At 37.0% G+C, this 20,887-nt stretch overlaps 1 protein-coding gene and 1 long non-coding RNA gene across 4 annotated transcripts in view; one reads left to right on the forward strand and one right to left on the reverse strand.

Annotated features, from left to right (window-relative positions):
* LOC105226367 (UDP-N-acetylglucosamine--peptide N-acetylglucosaminyltransferase 110 kDa subunit) overlaps positions 1 to 20,887 on the forward strand; it is a 162,803-nt gene that overhangs the window by 136,996 nt on the left and 4,920 nt on the right. For all 3 annotated transcript variants that reach the window (XM_049451231.1, XM_049451229.1, XM_049451230.1), the window contains exons 8-9: positions 7,047 to 8,775; positions 16,999 to 17,179. In XM_049451231.1, the coding sequence (XP_049307188.1) occupies positions 7,047 to 8,775; positions 16,999 to 17,179 (1,910 nt within the window). The remainder of the gene's footprint in view (positions 1 to 7,046; positions 8,776 to 16,998; positions 17,180 to 20,887) is intronic.
* LOC125777233 (uncharacterized) lies at positions 2,341 to 2,968 on the reverse strand. The gene is made up of 2 exons (XR_007422193.1): positions 2,595 to 2,968; positions 2,341 to 2,535 (listed from the first exon to the last, which is right to left on the reverse strand). It is a non-coding gene; the product is annotated as an uncharacterized LOC125777233 (long non-coding RNA).

Genomic DNA, 20,887 nt, shown 5'->3' on the forward strand with positions numbered 1-20,887 from the left:
GGGTTTACGAAAAAATCATAAGAGACTATATTTTAGAGCATTCAATTTCCTACAAAACCTAATTAACAAGATATTTTTTCAAGTAGTTGGAAGCGAGATATAAATTTTTCTATCTGATAATAAGAAAAAATAGAAAACCGTTAGGCGGAGGACCTTCCCGTTACAATTAAAAACTCATATTTGGAGATGATTTCTTAGAGGTGTCTAGGAACCCATTTTTCCGAGTACCAATAAAAAAAAACAAAAAATTTTTTTTTTGAATCACCCTAGTGTACAAGCTTCTTGTTTTTCTGATCGATCTTCCTGGATTGATATTTAAGCCTCATACGCCTCCAACTGAGCTGATATGTTTTAAACTGTGCTAACAGACGCTCCAAATGCGCTTCCAACTCTGCTTACACATGTTCACAGAGACAGGTGTAAAAAAAAAATGGCGCATCCTGCTGACATTGATCCTGAATCTCCTGGTGGTCTGAAAAAAAAAATCAACAGAAATTCTTAATCAGTAAGGATGCTGCTGTTATAGTCCCTACCTCAGGGAACACGAATTTTTTTTTTTTTGGAAAATGGCGACTGCTTGAAAATAAAATCATTTTTCATGCTTTTTCCTTTTGAAATTCCTGAATTTTTTAAAATATTAAAAACAAAGGATTAAAGATTATGTAAAGATAAAGGATAAAGGATTATATAAAGAAGGTTCACATAAAATTTCAAGTAAATCGGTTGTATAGAACTTGAGATAATGCCGGTACCGTGTGGAAAAAAGTAGTTTCGAGAAAAACGCGTTTAAAAAAGTGAGTCTACCTACCTACCGGCCTAGGTACTGCGCCACTAAAGTAATTGTAGCTCTTAAAATAATTTTAATTTTTAAAAATTTTGATGATATGTTCTTAAGGGTCTAAACTTTAAATATATGAAAAAAAATCGAATTTTTCAAAAATCTAGAGTAGAATACCCCCTTAAGGGCTATGCACTTATCATTTCTTATTCAAACAACTTAACGCTTTCTATTACTCGTAATTCGAGTTTACAACTTTTTTATTATAGCTCTTTACTTAGCAACACTCTAACTAGTATTGTGCCTGCTGCACAATCTGGCAGCTCTTATATACAAGACTGTTAAGAAAACTTGAGCATTCTGACAACTACGAATACCGCTGACTACTTAATTCTGTCCATTTATTCTCTATTTTGCTCTAACAGTAAATAGGTGGCTTCGATTCGTCAAACGCTGCTCTCCAGGGAACCGAGCAATCTTTACCAGATGCTTAAACAAACGAACAGCACTTATGGTGCAAACCTATATTACTGTTTTCTATATATATGTATAATAATTTTCCGTAGTAGAAAAAGTATAAATTTATTTTAAATTCAGCTAAATTATATTTTTATTATTTACTTCATGTCAAGTGCATACGATTCATAAATATTACAAAAGCAAAGGTAAAATATATATTATATTTAATTAGGCTTCGAAAAGTGTTCTGTAGAACAGAGTTCCAAGCCTTCTCTACTTTTTCAGTTAAACGGGCCCAATATTTTCCTTAGCAAGTTTTCCATAAGTTTTCGATTAGATTCAGATCTGATGATTGTGCTGGGAAAGGCACCACCTTAACACCATGATCTTAAAAACCATTTGTTTGCAAAATCCGAAGTATGTTTCGGGCCGCTATTTTGTTGGAATTGTCAAAATGCAAGGCTGAATTCTATTCAGCATAGCGGAGTATGACCCTATACAAAATTTTAACGTATATAAACCACTTCAATGAGGTATCCGCGTACTCTCCAGTATGTATTCAACTTAATCAGGGGTGTTGTGGAATCCAAGACAGAATTGCTTAGCTGTCAGAATTGCAAACCAATTCTGATTTTCAATGGTGTCACAGAATCTGATTGGATTTTGTCTTTTCGAACATACGCAAAACCAATATTCGAATCAGCTGTCTACTAATGTGACGAAACTAGTAAATGAATACATTTGGAAGCAATCATACTAAAGTTTGTAATGAGTTCCGAATTAAAGAAAGATTTTAATAGATAACATTTATCAAATGAATAAAAACGAATTTGGGTGTTAAATTACGTTTTGTAAATCTTCTTTAAGGGGGAGCCTGCTTTAAAAGCAGATATATGTATGAGCGCAGGATAGACGTCGTATGGAATTGGGGCAAAGTTTATTATCTTAACCAAAAAAAACTAAGAAAAGTTAAGTTTGAACCTATGTTTAAACAACATAATGTTAAATTTGTTTGGTCAAAAACCATTTTTTTTCAAATTTTAAATTTTTTTAGAATAATACACTTTTTTTTGGAAATTTTCTTAGTTTAACTACATAAAACATAAGTTATTAACAAAAAGTAATCTTTTTGAATTTTTTTCCAATAGAAATTGTGTTCTGCATACTGCCCGTCGTCCGACAAATGCCCCAAAAAATCGATTTCAAGCCTCTAATGCAGGCTCCCCACTTAAATATCTGCATTTTTTTTCAAAAATTCAATAATTGAGACATTCTGTGTTTTATGCTTATGTTTTCCCCTATAGAAGTAAAGATAAATTAATTCCAAATAATAAAATAATTTGATTTCTTAACTTACATTTCAAATCTGTGTGCGACTATCTTCTTGATTTGTTTCTGACAGCAAAACCGATAAATTTGGTTTCCGTGACACCCAAAACCGATACAAATTCTGTTTCGAATATCAAACCAATAATATCTGAATTCATGACACCTACTGCTTTTTTTGATCGGTTTCAATTCTGATTCCGACAACTATCAGATTCCACAACACCCCTGAATAATATATATTATTTTAGACTGGTGAGTAAAAGCGAGCAGAGAAATTACAAATCGATCTTGTTCAATTGTAATAAATATAATATTATATATCAGAAAAAGTGGAGTGAAATATGTACTTTAGAGCCAAACTGAATTTTGTTGAAGGAAGTATGTAAGTCAAGGTGTGTTCCAAAGTAAACAGGACTTAAAAAAACAAGCAGAACAAATGTTTTTTCCGGCAAAATCAATTTATTGTATTCAAAATAGTCTCCTGCTTCAATGCAACTTTTTGTACGGTCCAAAAGCATGTCGAACGAGTGCTTTAGCTCGTTGGCCGGTATGGCCGCCAGTATGTCGGTGCAAGCCTTTTGAATGGCCTCTACGTCTGCATAACGCTTTCCTTTCATAGGCAAATGTATTTCTCCGAAAAGGAAGAATAATCGGTTACAAGCGTCGATCGATGAGATGGCGCATTATCGAGTAACAAACTCCAACGTCAATTTGTGCGGAACAAACCGTGCACACACCTTTCGTAAACCCAAATGTTCGGTCAAAATTCGATGAATTGATGTTTTGGAGATGTTCAATTCCATTTCCATGAATTTCAATGATGATTTCGGATGATTTTTGAATTCCGGTGTTCACGGATTTTGATTGACCCACATGTTGATCGTCATTTATGTCCTCACGACCACTATGAAAACGTTGAAACGACTCGTGCAGTCTGCTACAGGATAGGCAATCATCGCCATAAACTTGTTTCATCAACTGAAACGTTTCGGTAAAACTTTTACCAATTTTAAAACAAAATTTAATATTGGTTCTTTGTTGGACTCTCATTTTCGCACCGATAACACAAATACACTGACACTTAAAACGCAATAACTTCACTTCCAATCTATGAAATGTCATGAAATTGTCACTGGACAATCGATAAAGATAGCAGATTCTAACGCACCAGTCGACATATAGATGGCGCCACCAGGGGCGCTAGAAAAACTCCTGTTTACTTTGGAACCAACCTTATATTTCGTCACCAGCACCAACCTTGAATTCATTCAATATCACGTTTAAAAGTGAGTAGGTGGTCGAATTTTCAGAACACAATACATTATGTGCTTCTTATGATGTTTGGGAGGATCCTAGTTTTGTGATTAATCTAAAATGTAAATAAATTTATTAATTAACTTTTGAAAGTATATGTTTGCTTATAGATGTATCTTCTTCTTCTTCTGAGTTTAAAACAGCGTGCCGATCGTTCTTCCTTTTCGATGTTTTACACCAGTTGGATATTCCAAGTGTAGCCACGTCCTTCTCCACCCGGTCGTTCTAACAGAGTTGAGGATTTTTTTTCTGAGAGACTTGTAGAGTTTGGTCTTTGTTAGCTCTCAATTACCTACTAGACAAAATTATCTACAACTTCAAAGTTATGACTGTCAACAGTGACGTGGGAGGCAGACCCACTGGCTTCGACTCCTTATACAGTCTGGAGAAAGCGGAACTAACGGCGCGATTGTTGAGGTCATTGATATCAATATCATCGGCGTACGCCAGCAATTGTGCACTCTTATAGAAGATTGTACCTTGTTTTTTTCTCCAGGAGTAGATTGAAAAAGTCGTTCGATAGGGGTTGCCTTGTCCGAAACCTCGTTTGGTATTGAGCGGCTCGGAGAGGTCCTTCCTGATCCCGACTTAGCTCCTTTTCGTGCTGTCAAAAACAGCTTTGAAATCAACGAAGAGATGGTGTATGTAGATCCTCTTTTCAAAGGTCTTTCCCAAGATTTAGTGCTTGGTGAATAACTGGTCAGTTGTTGATTTTCCAGGCCTAAAGCCACATTTACGAGGGCTGTCCGATAAATAGCCGACCTAACCATGATGCACGCGACTTTTTCCAATTTTTTTTATTTTTTATTTTTCTACATAGTCTCCTTGTAACTCCACACACTTCTCCCAGCGATGCTCTCATCTCTGCAACCCTTCCAAATAGTACTTGGCGTCTTTGTCTGCAAAATACGAGTTCACGAAAGAGATTGCCTCCTCATTTGACGAAAATCTCTGGCCGCCGAGCGCAGTTTTAAGTTGAGTAAACAAAAAAAAGTCGCTTGGTGCTAGATCCGGTGAATATGGTGGATGGTCAAGCAGTTCGAACCGCAATTCGTGGATTTTCGCCATGGCGACTGTTGAGGTATGAGATGGTGCGTTGTCTTGGTGGAACAAGACTTTCTTTTTTTGCAAATGTGGCCGATTTTTCGAAATTTCTTCCTTTAGCTTGTCCAATAATGATGCGTAGTATGCTCCTGTTATAGTTTTTCCTTTTTCAAGATAGTCGATAAAAATAATTCCATGGCTGTCCCAAAAAACACTCGCCATCACTTTCCCAGCCGAATACACAGCTTTAGGTTTTTTTGGGGCTGGTTCCCCCTTTTCAATCCTCTGTTTTTTTGTTTCGGGCGTATAATGATGAATCCAAGTTTCGTCTACAGTTATCAATCGGCGCCAAAACTCGGTCTTATTGCCTCTAAACTGAGCCAACAGAGCGCTGGAAATGTTCATGCGCACACGTTTGTGGTCTAGCGTAAGCAAACGCGGCACCCAACGCGCGGACAGCTTTCTCATGCCCAAATCTTGGTTTAATATGTGACAAACAGTTTCTTTTGACATCTTCATAATCTCAGCTATTTCCCTAACTTTAATCCGGCGGTCGTCTAGTACCAATTGATAAACTTTAGCGATGTTATCGTTAGTGGTTACAGTTTTTGGACGCCCAGGACGTTCATCATCTTCCAAGCTCCTGCGACCACGTTTAAATTCAGCTGCCCAAAATTTTACGGTGGTAAACGATGGTGCAGAGTCACCATACACAGAGTCCAACTCATCTTTGATTTGTGAAGGCGTATTGCCTTTCAAAAATAAAAATTTAATTACAGCTCGATATTCAATTTTTTCCATTTTGGGGAAATCACCGAATAGACTCACAAAAACGACTGTCAACAGATAATTGCGCAAGATAAATTTCTGAAATTTCGGCGAGTAGCTATTATAATATGCACAATTTGAAGTAGAAACTTTTTTTTCAGATGTGCCGCTAGCTTCACGTTGAGGTCGGTTATTTATCGGACAGCCCTCGTATAAGGTCCAATCAGTTTGTTGATGGTGGTCTTTTATCTTTCAATCAATACGCTCGATAGAATCATATATGCGATGTTGAGGAGGCTTATCCCACGGTAGTTGACGCAGATTGTGGGGTCTCCCGTTTTGTGGAGCGGTCAGAGCACTTGTCACTTAAATTACGATCGTGGGTATGCTCTCGTCCGACCATATTCTATAAAGCCGATGCATGCCCTTTATTAGTTATTCACCGCCGTATTTGAATAGCTCGGCCGACAATCCATCGGCCCCGGTGAAGAAGCTGAAGGCCATCCCGAAAAGTGTTTCGAGGACTAGAAAAATCGTTGGCATAAATAAATTTTATAATTAAATTTTAAATTATGTAGGGACTAGCGACAAAATTAATATTGATGAATAATTAAATATTTTGCGTTTTCTTTACAACTTTTGGGTACATAGTCACAAAACAAAAACTGAATCAAAATAAACATGTCGATAATAATGATTAAACCTTTTATAATTGAGGCATAGTAAAAGAGAGTGTGGAGTGTAGGTTTATATCCTGTACGAAATATGTACTAAGCAAGAGATGCCTACCGGTGCGATTGTTGCTCCATTTGCTCACTCCAGACAACAAAAGTTCTGTTGGGGATAGTTAAGCAAATTTCGAAGTGTCTGTGTAGTTTCTATTATACAAGTATGTTCGTTACTACTTTAGTGACGAGTTCATCGAACTTGCACTGGGGTGACTAAAGCAGCAGCATCAATCAAAAAACTACATACTATTAAATAATTTCCGTTAATATGGTATTGAAAAGGAAACTAATTAAAATTTAACTTTGGCGCATTTATCTGACTCGAAGCAATTTATTTGATTATTATTATTTTTTTTTATTTTGCTTTTACTTCGTTGAAACTAATCTTTGTGTAGTATAAAATTTTCTTAGCATTGTTTGAAGAAACGAATAAATGTCATATAGTCGTAGGAAGTCCAAACATTTTACAAGATAGCAATAATTTCAAAATAATATATTGTTATGTTGTAATTTATTCCCCACACTATTTCCATTTTCTATTTCTATTTAGAACTTATTATACTTAACTATAATATGAAAAATTTGTATTGTTTCTCAAGTTTAAAAAAAAATTATTATTTTTGCAGGTTAAGGATGCCGAAGATTGTTACAATACTGCTTTACGCTTGTGCCCAAATCATGCTGATTCCCTTAATAATTTAGCGAATATCAAGCGAGAGCAAGGATATATTGAAGAAGCCACTCGCTTGTATCTTAAAGCGCTTGAAGTATTTCCAGACTTTGCCGCTGCTCACTCCAATTTGGCTTCGGTATTGCAGCAACAAGGAAAATTAAAAGAGGCTCTAATGCATTATAAAGAAGCTATTCGTATCCAGCCAACTTTTGCGGATGCTTATTCTAATATGGGTAACACACTAAAAGAGCTGCAGGATATTAATGGGGCGCTTCAATGTTATACACGTGCGATTCAAATAAATCCCGCATTTGCTGATGCTCATAGCAACCTTGCAAGTATACACAAAGATTCAGGCAATATTCCTGATGCTATACAGTCATATAGAACCGCCTTGAAATTAAAACCAGATTTTCCCGACGCCTATTGCAATTTAGCTCATTGTTTACAAATTGTATGTGACTGGACGGATTATGACGCTCGAATGAAGAAACTTATCAGCATTGTAGCAGATCAATTAGAAAAAAATCGTTTACCTTCTGTACATCCACATCATTCAATGTTATATCCATTGTCACACGATTTCCGCAAGGCTATAGCAACGCGACATGCAAACCTTTGCTTAGAAAAGATTCATGTCCTCCACAAACCCGCATACAAATTTTCACGGGAGTTGCCCACTGATGGTAGATTGCGCATTGGATATGTAAGCTCAGATTTCGGCAACCATCCTACCTCTCATTTAATGCAATCAATCCCAGGACTTCATGATAAATCCTGTGTTGAGATTTTCTGTTATGCTTTAAGTTCAGATGATGGAACAACGTTTAGATATAAGATCATACGCGAGGCTGAACATTTCGTAGATTTGTCTCAAATTCAATGCAATGGTAAAGCTGCTGACCGCATTTATTCGGATGGAATTCATATATTAGTTAATATGAATGGATATACTAAAGGAGCTCGCAACGAAATATTTGCGTTACGCCCCGCTCCAGTACAAGTTATGTGGCTAGGATACCCGGGTACTAGTGGTGCAAGTTTTATGGATTATATCATTACCGATTGTGTTACCAGTCCTCCGGAACTTGCTTCACAATACAGTGAAAAGCTGGCATATATGCCTAATACATATTTCATAGGTGATCATAAGCAAATGTTTCCCCATCTCAAAGAACGTATTATAGTTTGCGATAAACAACAAACATGTGTAGCTGATAATATTGCCGTCATAAATGCAGCAGATTTATCACCGTTAGTAGAAAGTACCGACGTCAAAGAAGTGCGAGAGATAGTAAATGCCCAGAAACCTTTAGAAATTACACATAAAGTTGCAGAATTACCAAGTACTACCCAAATTGTATCTATGATTGCCTCCGGTCAAGTTCAAACGTCTCTTAATGGGATTCTTGTTCAGAATGGGTTAGCTACTACCCAAACAAATAACAAAGCTGCTACTGGGGAAGAAGTACCACAAAACATTGTCATTACAACTCGCCGACAATATTTATTACCTGACGAAGCAATAGTATATTGCAATTTCAATCAGTTGTACAAGATAGACCCACAAACTTTACAATCTTGGGTATCGATTTTGAAAAATGTGCCAAATTCAGTGCTATGGCTGTTGAGATTCCCTGCAGTTGGAGAACAGAATATTAAAAAATCTGTCGAAGCATATGGTGAGTTGGAAACATACATGCAGTTATTTTATTGATGTTATGAAAAAATGTTTTACCCAGCGACCGTAACTGTTATGAGGAAATGGGTAAAAAAGTTTAAAATTATTTATACAAGTATATTTTCCTCAGAAAATAATCGTTATAAATCGAGATTTATTTTTTGCTTACAGAACAAGAGTTATTTAATAACAGCTATTTATTGCTTTTATAATAATAATAATTCACCGCATAACTGTTATTCTGTTAGCAATAACTAACTGTTGTCAAATTACTATTATTTTCTAAGCGAAAAATAAAAATTATAATTAAACGATTATTTTGTGAAGAAAGAATAAAACTCAAATTTTAAACGGTTTCTGTTTCTTCATCATATATATATCCGACCTTTCCTTCATAATGATTTTTATTAGTCAAAATATCTTATTTTATGCCCCTGGTTTTATTAGTAAATTTCAATAGGTGTTTAAATTATTGGATTTTTAAATAAGAGTTTAGATTGTGCTTAACATTAGAAACAAATTAAATTCCAAACCAAAACAACCGCACCAAAGCCGCTCAAAAATCAAGGTGATGCTACTTGTTTATATCCGTTCTTCATAGTTTGGTGCATCATTAATTTGTTTCGGAGGGACAGACGGTCAACATTTGCATTATGGTTTGCATTATTAAATATTTTGCGTTTTATTTAAAATTTCCGGGTACCTTTTTATACACAATGTATAACCATACACTAACCAGAAATAGTTGACATTTCCTAATTTTGCAAAGTAATTCATTAATAGATTAATACTAATAATTTCCTTAGGCTTCGGAAACGAACCAAATATTAATTTATTAACAACTAATTTAAATCGACACAAAATAAAATTCTTAGTTTATTACATTAATTCTTAATCGAATTCAACTCGGGTAGAAACTGAAATGCAACTCTGGGGGTTATTGTCCGCGCTGTAAATTTGGCTCTATTTATTTATAAAATAGCCATCAGCTGCTGTCTTCGGTACGGTTAAACGAGTAATCGGCTGTGTGAAAGGTAACAACTGGTTTCTCAATTATAATGTACTAATTAAATTTTTCTGTATGAAATGGCTATTAGACTCAATAACAATTTATTTAACGCGAAAATGGCAAGCCAAGTGGAAGTTCAGGAAAACCTTACTAAAATTTTTCAAAAACAATCGCAATGGTATCTTAAGAAAATTGCCAAACAGGTACGTAACCCTAAAATCACTTCTCGCGTTATTAACCGCTTTAAGGAAGATGTGCGTATTGTTAGCAAGAACGGTTCTGGTAAAAAGAATAGGCCACATAATGTGAGAAGGCGAAGAACGTTGTGACCATTCTCAAGAAAGCCCCAAGCATTTCGGGCGAGGAAGGCTGGCTCCTCAGAATCTTTCGTACACATGACGAAGAAGAAAGCTGGGCTAACGACATACAAGGTACTGAAAGTTCCGGATAGAAACGACGTAACGAAACCGCAAAACAACGAGCTAAGAAGCCAGCGGATGATTTGGTAAGAAATTCGATTGATGCATAATGGACGACAATAATTACGTTTTAACTGACTTAACTCAGCTAACTGGACACAAATTCCATAGGAAATATTATTGAATCAAATTTAAGAAGTTACAAAATGCAAAAAAATTCTTGTGTGGCAGGCAATTTGCAATTGTGTCAAGAGGAGCAGCTCATTCGTTATATCGGGTACAATCAGCAGCGAAATATATGTGGAGGAATATTTACAAAACAGATTGCTCACATTTTTAAGGCAACAGGAAGTACCCATGTTTCTTGGCCCAACTTCGCTTCTTGTCACTGTAGCAAAACAATCTCAGAACGGTTCCAACAAAATGGAGAAATTTTAGGTAGTACCTAAAAAAGCGAATCCACATAACTCTCTAGTACTAAGGCCGATTCAGAGATACTGAGCTTTAGTAAAAAGAGAGATGAAAGGGACCAATGACCTTCAAGACTTTAAAAGAAAGTGGTATTTAGCAACTATGAAAATATCGGGCACTACCTTGAAAAGGCTAGTTGACGCGGTTCCGGAAAATTTAAAACATTTTATTCTTCATCTTAATTTGCGTAGACACCGCTTACGTGATTATAGCCGAGTTAACAACCGCGCGCCAGTGGTTTCTTCTTTTCGCTACGTGGCGCCAATTGGATATTCCAAGCGAAGCCAAGTCCTTCTCTACTTGGTCCTTCCAACGGAGTAAAGGTCTTGCTCTTCCTCTGCTTCCCCCGGCGGGTACTGCGTCGAATACTTTCAGAGCTGGAGTGTTTTCGTCCATCCGGACAACATGACCTATCCAGCGTAGTCGCTGTCTTTTAATTCGCTGAAATATGTCAATGTCATCGTATATCTCGTACAGCTCATCGTTCCATCGAATACGATATTCGCCGTGGCCAACGCTCAAAGGACCATAAATCTTTCGCAAAAATTTTCTCTCGAAAACTCGCAACGTCGGCTCATCCGTTATTAACATCGTCCAAGCCCCTGGACCATATAGCAGGACGGGAATTATGAGTGACTTATAGAGTTTTGTTTTTGTTTGTCGAGAGAGGACTTTGCTTCTCAATGTCCGAAGTAGCACCTGTTTGCAAGAGTTATCCTACGTTGGATTTCCATGCTGACACTGTTGGTGGTGTTTACGCTGGTTCCAAGATAGATGAAATTATCTACGACTTCAAAGTGATGACTGTCAACGGTGACGTGAGAGCCAAGTCGTGAGTACGACGACTGTTTGTTCGATGACAGGAGATATTTCGTCTTGCCCTCGTTCACTGCCAGACACTCGCTACTCGTTCCTTCGTCGCTACTCGTTGTCTGTTACAGTCAGTGTTGCATGTCACCGTCCGTACGCTCGTTGTCTATTGTAGTCAGTGTTGCATGTCACCGTCCATACGCTCGCCCACTTCTGGGCTGTCTGTTATGCGTTCCCACATACATAGGTCCTTGTGGCATTTACTACAGTGGCCATATAAAGGAGCGCCAATTCGGTGTGTCATTCACCCCGGTGGATGAACGTCTAGCCACAATCCGCATCAAAGTGAAGTTCTTCAACATATCGCTGATTTGCGTCCACGCCCTGACGAAAGAAAAGGACCATGAGACCAAAAATGCCTTATATGAGCGCCTGGAGCGCACCTGTGAGATCTGCCCCCTCCACGATGTCAAAATCGAGCTTGGCGACTTTAACGCCAAGGTGGGCAAGGAAGGTATCTTTCGCACAACAGTCAGTAAATTCAGCCTCCTCGAGAAACATTCCCAAATAGGTTGCGGCTGATCGACGTCGCCGGGACCCGAAATATTGTTATCTATAGTACTAGATTCCCCCATAAGAAGATTCATCAAACTACCTTGCTATCTCCGGATCGAAAAGCCACCAACCAGATTCATCATGTTGTGATAGACGGAAGACACATCTCCAGTGTCTTAGACGTGTGAAGGCTCCGAGGTCGTAATATCGACTAGGACCACTACCTTGTCGCAGCCAAGATACGCACCCGACTCTGTGCAACAAAAAAGCGCACATCAACAAACACAAGGGAGGTTTGATGTCGAGAAGCTGCAATCAGAATAGACAGCCGAATGATTTTGTACAAGACTTGCACACGTGCTCTCTGAGAGCACTCACTCTAAGGTAACTGTGGGACGGCATTTGAAGTTCCTTACGTACAGCAGCAACTGAAACCATTGGTTTTCGGAAAAGGCAAAAGAACAGTTGGTATGGCAAGGAGTGCCGCGTCGCAGCGGAGAGAAAACGGACCGCCTACCTGGCAACGTTTCAATCGACCACAACACGTGCGGGATGGAATAGATACCGAGAGTTGAAGAGGGAAGCGAGACGCATTTATAGACAAAAAAAGAGAGAGCCCGAAATTCGTGAGTGTAAAGATCTTGACAAGCTGGCCGACAGAGGTAATTCTCAAAAATTCTACGAAAAGATGCGTCGACTAACAGAATCTTATACAGTTTTTTAAAACTAATATAAAATTTTCAAATAAAATATTTTACTTTACAATTATAATCGAAATACTAATTTTTGCATTTTTCCCTGTGGCACTCCAGCATTCATGCATCTAATGTCAGATGTCATATATCTTTACATAAAGTCACCGATTTGTTGCATTGAACTTAAAAATTAGATATATTTGAGAGGAGTCTATTATTTTTATTTATACGAGGTTTGTTTAAAAAGTGTCACGAATTTATTTATTTATGAATTTATATATCCTTACGAAAGGTGTGTGTACGGTTTATTCCGCACAAGTTGACTTACGACCAAAAATTGCTCAGAATCCAACATTCGAAGGTCGATTATTTGATCAAAAATCACATTTTAACCATTAACCACTCCCCGTATTCACCTGATATGGCACCGTGTGACTTCTTGCTTTTCGAAAAAATGCAATTGCCCACGAAAGGAAAGCGTTATGCAGACGTAGAGGCCATCCAAAGCGCTTGCGCCGGCATACTGGCGGCCATACCAGCCAACGAGCTAAAACACTCTTTCGCCATGCTTTTGGACCGTGCAAAAACCTGTATGGAAGCAGAAGGAGACTATTTTGAATAAAATAAATTGATTTTGCTGAAAAAACCATTTGTTCTGCTTTTTTAAGTCCTGCTTACTTTGGAACGCACCTTGTATTTTTCAAATAATATTTATCTTCATAATTTTTGTTGTGAAATATTGTTGTAAAAACTTACAATGTTCATGCATATATTAATATTAATACTAGCCGTTGTCCTGCGTGAAATTATGTGCTTTGAAATGAAAAGAAATTTGAAATGAAATTTCATATTGTGTTGATAATCATTTAATTGAGATTTTTCTACATTTTTTTCAATGTAACGCAGCTTGATAAACAACATTTTTTGGTTTCTGTCCCGGTGCGTTAATGTACAGAGAAGATGGTTTTCCAAATCGTGTGCACGCCACTTATATCTGGCCGTGTGAAAAACATAGCATTTCCAAATTTATGCCACCCACTATGCGACTATCCTGTTGATCGTCATCTCAAATTCAATTTTCACTGGAAACGGAATACATTTGAGCTGAAATGGCAAATCGTTAGAACTCAAAGGAATTCGTACAATCAAGCATTCTGTGCCCTTGTTTTCGATGGGTGCTTCACAATCAGTCGGGTTTCATTACACAGTTTCGGTGCATGAAGATTGCGAAACATAATAATGACAGGTCCAACTTTGAGACGAACAGGATGCGGTGGCATACCAAGCCTCTTCAAAGAATTTAGAAATTTCACTGGATAATTGACGGCGTCGTCGTCATTGTCAAGATGATCGATCGATTTGTATGAACGCAAGTCTCCCGGAATTTGACTTTGAATCTTCCAGTTTAAGTCATCAACATCGGTATTTTTGGCAGCTAACATTGCGCGTGCACTTAAGGAATCGTAGTTACGATAATTTGGCCAATGTCCGAACATTCGTGATGAGTTCATCTTTCGTGAATTGATAAGCGGCGAATGGAATTGATATCAAACCATCGGAAGTATCAACCAGAATTGACCCATTTCTAATTTGTAGGGAAGACGATGTAAAACGTCTTCAGCAATGTCGATGTTTATATCGAAAAGTGTGCGAACTTCATTTTCATTCCAGTGATTAATATGTTCCAGCAATTGTTATTGCTGGCTTACTTCTCCAAAACTTGCACACACCGAACCATTCACAGTACGCAATGACTCAAATGAAGTTGAACCGCGTACATTTATCAATAGCAACCGAAGGTAGAAACAATCGTCGTTTTTCGGGTGGATTATGTAAATTCGTCCTAATGCATTAGTTAATAAGACACCTGGATGTCAATCTACTGGTTGGCCTTGCTTTCTGCGTAACTATTTCTTCGACGATGCATTCCATGTATAATATCAAAGTATTTCCGAATGTCCTTGCAAATGGATCATTGACGAAAGTTGTGCTTCCTTTTTTCACGTACTCCCAAACGTATTTTATCGATTTCACCAAACTGCAATACTAAACACTGATATGAGTTTTGAATGTGAATTAGACAATAATGGTGAATTCAGTACGATCCATGTGTCAACTTCGATATTCACTCTTCTAAGTTGAATGCTGAACGTTCTGTTATCGGGTGGGCGACGCCGATAGAGTTGATATCCACCATTTCTAGTTTGTGCTTCCGAAAGAGAAGCACGTGGATAGTGTTTCGTGCATTTATTGTCAGACATACAAACCGAAGTGGGATTGTAATGTCCGCAAGGTCCATGAATCATATTGGTTTCCTCTACTTCCTATAATACTGGATCTTTATCTACATCAGGAATTTCCGCAGAAATTTTTTCATCAATTTGATCTGGTGTAACCATCATCCAAAGAAGGATGTGTGCATGCAAAATAGAGGTTTTTGCCACTCAACAAAGTACATCTCATCCAACAGCACCACATATACGTTGCTTAAAGATAAAGACAATCAAACATCGTAACTGTTGTAGGAAAAGTCGTGCTGTAACATCGTGACGATCACTTGCTGATTGACCGCGAATTATAATTCCGAACGTATGTCTCCGCATCCTGGGAGTACTTCTTGCCTTGCCTTGCCTTGGCCTGCCATACTTTGTTGGCAAAAAGAACACCTACCGATATTAGGTCGACCTCTTGGTGGCTTCGTAACAAATTTCAATCTGCAATTGACCTCTTTGTGTGAAACACATGTAAAGTTTTCACTGAATAATTTTCAATAATTTTTCTTTTGAATAGACGAAATAAAAAAGCAAGCGACTGAAATTGAACGAATCAAATAATTTACAAATCAAAATATTGAAAAACAAAACAAACAAAAATTGAAAAAAATGTGTATGGAAAAAATTTACTTTTTAGAATTGTCCAATTTTTCGACTTTTCCTCATAATGATATACATATATCCACAGATATCGCCTTTTACTTTGGCATCGTTTTGTTTCATACGTTTATGTCAATTTAAGGTTTGTTTATTGGATACTGCGATGGTAGCGCCATCTATCGATCAAACATTCCAAAATTAAAAATTGATTAAAAATGAAAAAATAATTTAAAAAACATTTTCCAGTGGACCAAATTGTAAATATAAACCTTTCCCGAATCTCCTTGAACGTACACACAAAATTTCTTCAAAATCGGCCCATCCGTTTAGGAGCAGTTCCTAGGCAAACACACGGTCAGAAGATTTATATATATAAAGATTGTATGATTAAACAGTATACAATTTAAATAATTCTGCATTAAATATTAGGGGTATTCTCTTGCTCTTGCAAAACCCGGTGCACGGTGCAAGCATTGCAAATTTACAACGGCACAACAACAAACACACGCAGAAAAATATTTGCAAGGGCTGTGAAATATGTCAGACCAAAACCCATGTATATTAGCGTGCAATGTCACGCAAAAATAAAATTGCAACCCTGTTGTAGTTGCCATTTTACATAAAGACATATTATGTCGTTAAACTGTTGAGAAAGGTAAATTTTAATTAGATTTTATAATTTCTATTTAAATTATAAAGTTTTGTTACAGTTTTTTTGTTAAAACTGCATGCAGAAGGTGCGCCAATTCACAATAGCCATGCACAATAGTCATTTACAATAAATTGACTGAATCAGTCGCTCATATGTATATCACTAGATTCTGCAATGGGTGCTCGTGCCCTTGTATATTTCGGTGTAGTATTTTTGCAATCTGCAATCTTGCAAGAGCAAGAGAATACCCCTATTATAAATTCCTATACGCTAAGCTAGACATATTAAAGAGTTGTTTCATGCAGATACGGCAGTAAAGTATTAATAACATCGGCTGCTAAAATTTTATATGTTTACATGTGTAAATCAGAGGCTACATCAGGGCCGCTGAAATTTTGAAAAATTATCACAAATACAAGGCGGAATAGTTACATCTTACATCTCAACGTTCTATTTATTAAAATAATCTATAAGGATATTTGTATGAGTAAGATATTATTGACGAAAATAATGATGAAAATAATTTATTTGAACTGATTTTCCAATTATGCTAGGCCCACTAATAATTTACATTGACAAAGTGAAATAATTATTAGTACTTATTATGAGCCTTAGTCCTGATTGAGATAAAATAAAAATTTATTTAAGAGATACTTAAAAAAGCTGGAGGTAGAAATAAGTATTACCCATATTTTTGTTTGTTTTGTTAAAAGTATCTATATATTTTTTCTATTTTCTAGGGTTGTCTGGTGATCGCGTAATTTTTTCAAACGTAGCAGCGAAAGAGGAACATGTCCGTCGGGGCCAATTAGCAGATATCTGTCTTGATACACCGCTTTGTAATGGGCATACTACTTCTATGGACGTTTTATGGACGGGAACGCCTGTGGTGACTTTACCAGGAGAGACATTAGCTTCAAGGTATATGTTTTATAGTGGTCGGTAAATTAAAGGCATGCTTGTTGTTCTAGATTTTGTATAATATGTTGGAACATATGTCTGTATAAAATATTTATTCTACGCATGTACTTGTGTACATAGTAGATAACGGCCAACGTTAATAGAAAACAAGATTATTGCAACATGTTGCTACAAATTATAATAGTTCTAATCGAAAACCTTTAAAAGGCTCCACAGTAAAGTGCAAGACTATTATTTAGCCCAACGAACTGTATTAAGAATCGGCATCGACTGATCGATAATTTTTCAAAAAGGGTGCGCGCCCTTGCCCTTGAATAACTTTATTGTACATACTATGCACTTAGCAGCAAACCAGTGCATACAGACGTAATTCAGTAGCATAAAAATTCGATAAAAATGTCATCCTTGTGTTTATTTAAGCCTTATATTATATTTCCGCGCTAAATTAAATTATTGTACTCCAAATTATCTATAATTATCGGTAAATGTCTCGTTTGTTGAGCAATTGGTATAACTCCGAATTATTTTGATGTTCCGTTAAGTAGATTTTTTAGTTTTCAGAATTATAATACAGGGTAGGCCATTTAAAGTTGACCCATCTGGCAACGCTGTAACTTTTAACAGCGCTGACAAATCGGCTAATGTCATACCGCGTTAGAAGCGTCATTCGAAGACAATTTATACCATGGAACAGTACACTCCAAAAGAACGCGCTGAAATTGTTCAGCTTTATATTCAAAATAACTTTTCAATTGTGTTAACTCAACGTGCGTTTCGCAAAAAAAATAAAGTGAAAAGTGCTCCAGTTAAGAACACAATTAAGTCTTTATACGCAAAATTTGTGAACACCGGTAATCTCAGTAATGCCAGTCATGCATCCAGACAACGCACAAGACGTTCTGATGAAAATATCGAAGCTGTACGAGCCAGTATTGAGGAGACTCCATCGACATCGAGTTATCGCCGCTCTCAGGAATTAGACATCTCTCGCACCACTCTCCGACGCATAATTCATAAAGATTTGAAGATGTTTCCATATAAAATTCAAATGGCACAAAAACTAAACCCAGCTGATTATCCGCGACGCCTTAATTTTGGCAAATGGGCCATCGAAATGGCTGAGGCGATTGATATCGAAAAATGGTGATGTTGACTGGCCACCGAGATCACCAGATTTGACGCCACCAGACTTTTATTTGTGGGGTTATTTGAAATCCAAGGTATACGCTAATAAGCCAAAGACCTTAGCTCAACTGAAAGCCAACATTCGACGTGAAACAGCCGCCATATCATCCGAAACATTGGCCAAAGTCATGGAAAATGTCGAAAAAAGAGTGCATTTAGCTGTCAAAGCTAAAGGTGCCCATTTACGCGATCTAATTTTTAAATATTAGCTGAAACAAATCCCCTTGGACCAAAATAAATTATTTTTGAAATGAACAAAAAACATTGTTTTCTTTTGTTCTTTTTTTTTAGAAACAAATGGGTCAACTTTAAATGGCCTACCCTATATATGATAATGCATGCAAAGGGGCAAAAAATTGACATTAGATAGAGAAAAATTATTATAAAGAAGGAAAAACTTTCTGAGAAATAAGAGCGTCTGTTGGCTTAACACATTCCTCAGTACAACGAGTAATTTCAAACTTAAAGGAAAAAAAAGTTTACCGGCCGACCATTTTTACTCACATGTGGCGATGTTTTGCAGTAAGTTCAATGAAATCTTAAGCTGACAACTAGACAGTTTTCGGAAAATATTAAGCAATTGTTTTCTGTCTGTTTAGCACTACTGTTCAATGAAGTTTAAAATAATCGAATTTCCTCAGCCGTGTTACACGAAGAAAACCTTTGATATCATTGGTTAATCGACAGAAGCGCCTTACCTATGCAAAGGAATATCTAAATAATTCCATTGAATTCTGGAAAAAGTACTTTTTACGAACAAAAGTAAGCCCTGCAACTGTAAAACATCGTGCAGGTGGAGCTATGGTTTGGGATTGTACACATTTAGTCGAAAACAAATTTTTTGGCACCTACTCGACTTATTTTAACCAAATTCAGTAAAAAACACGCTTACTTCTCATACTACTGTGTTCAAATTTGAAGATGACTTTTTAATTTATGCTTCGCGTGTTTTTCGAATCGGTAAATTTTTTTCTGTAAGTTGGTAGTACTGTTAGTGACATTATGCTAAATTTCACCTCAAAATATTCATTGGTATTTGAGATACACATTGTTTTGTGAGGCTCTAAAAGGGAATTTTTCAATTTTTACTATGTCTGAATTTTTTGTACAAAGAAGTGCGATAATTCACCATCTCATACTGCATTGGTTATTCGTGGTCGTTTCGCCACATTTTCAACTAATAATGTGCCGCAACCACCGCATTCGCTGATTTACATGTGTGTAACTCCTGCCTATTCAGAAATTTCACACAACCACTCCAAGGACTCAGTTAGTACTAAATTGAGGATATAAAAGGCGAAGGTTGTGAATCGAAGAAGGCTCTGATGGCCATCACGACGGAGGATTTTTCCAAGATAAGATATTTATAATATACCTAGGTAATTTCAAAAACTTGTGCAATAGGGCTCCGCCCAGCTCTCAATATATCTTAGATAGCGACTTCCCACCTGCCTTTTTACCGTGTAGGTTGGTCAACATGTGTGATAAGGACTGCGTCGAATAAAATTGTCCGTTACATTTTTTTCCATATCGTGCAATTAAAAATTTTAAATAAACATTTTTTTATCTTAGTAGCTCTGAAATAAATGCCAAAAAATATTATGCATCCGTTAGAGTCAATAAAAATTTATTTAACGCGAAAACGGCGAGCGAAGTGAAAGTGCGTGAAAAAATTGTTAAATTTTTTCAAAAGAAACCGCAGTGCTCGTTTAAGAAAATTGCCAAAGTGGTAGGGACTAACCCTAAAACCATTTCTCGCGTTATTAAACGCTTTAAGGAAGATGTCCGTATTACAAGAAGAAAGGCTCTGGTAAAAAGACGGGGTCACATGATCGGGAGAAGGCGAAGAACGTTGTTACCATTCTCAAGAAAGTCCCAAGCATTTCGGGCAGGAAATTGGCGAAATTGGCGAAGGCTGGCTGCTTAGAATCTTTCGTACGCAGGACGAAGAAAGAAGCTGGGCTGAAGACGTACAAGGTACAGAAAGTTCCGGATAGAAACGCCTTCAAGAACGAAACCGCAAAACAACGAGCTAAGAAGCTGAGGAAAGATTTTGTCAATAAATTCGAATGCTGCATAATGGATGACGAGACCTACGTTTTAGCGGACTTTTCTCAGCTACCTGGACACGAATTTTATTCAGCCGATTTTCGAGGAAATGTTGCTGAAAAATTCAAAGCCAAAAAGGTGACAAAATTTCCAAAGAAATTTCTTGTGTGGCACGCAATTTGCAGTTGTGGCAAAAGGAGCAGCTCATTCGTTACATCGGGTACAATCAACAGCGAAATATATGTGAAGGAATGTTTACAAAAGAGATTGCTCTCGTTTTTAAGCCAACATAAAGTGTCCACGTCTTTTTGGTCTGACCTCGCTTCATGTCACTATAGCAAAACAGCCTTAGAGTGGTTCCAACGGAATGGAGTGATTTATGTACCGAGAAAAGCAAATCCACCTAACTGTCCAGAACTAAGGCCGATTGAGGGATACTGGGCTTTAGTAAAAAGGGAGATGAAGGCAACTAAA

This window comes from Bactrocera dorsalis, chromosome 3 (genome assembly GCF_023373825.1).
Source record: "Bactrocera dorsalis isolate Fly_Bdor chromosome 3, ASM2337382v1, whole genome shotgun sequence".
In the NCBI taxonomy this organism is placed as follows: domain Eukaryota; kingdom Metazoa; phylum Arthropoda; class Insecta; order Diptera; family Tephritidae; genus Bactrocera; species Bactrocera dorsalis.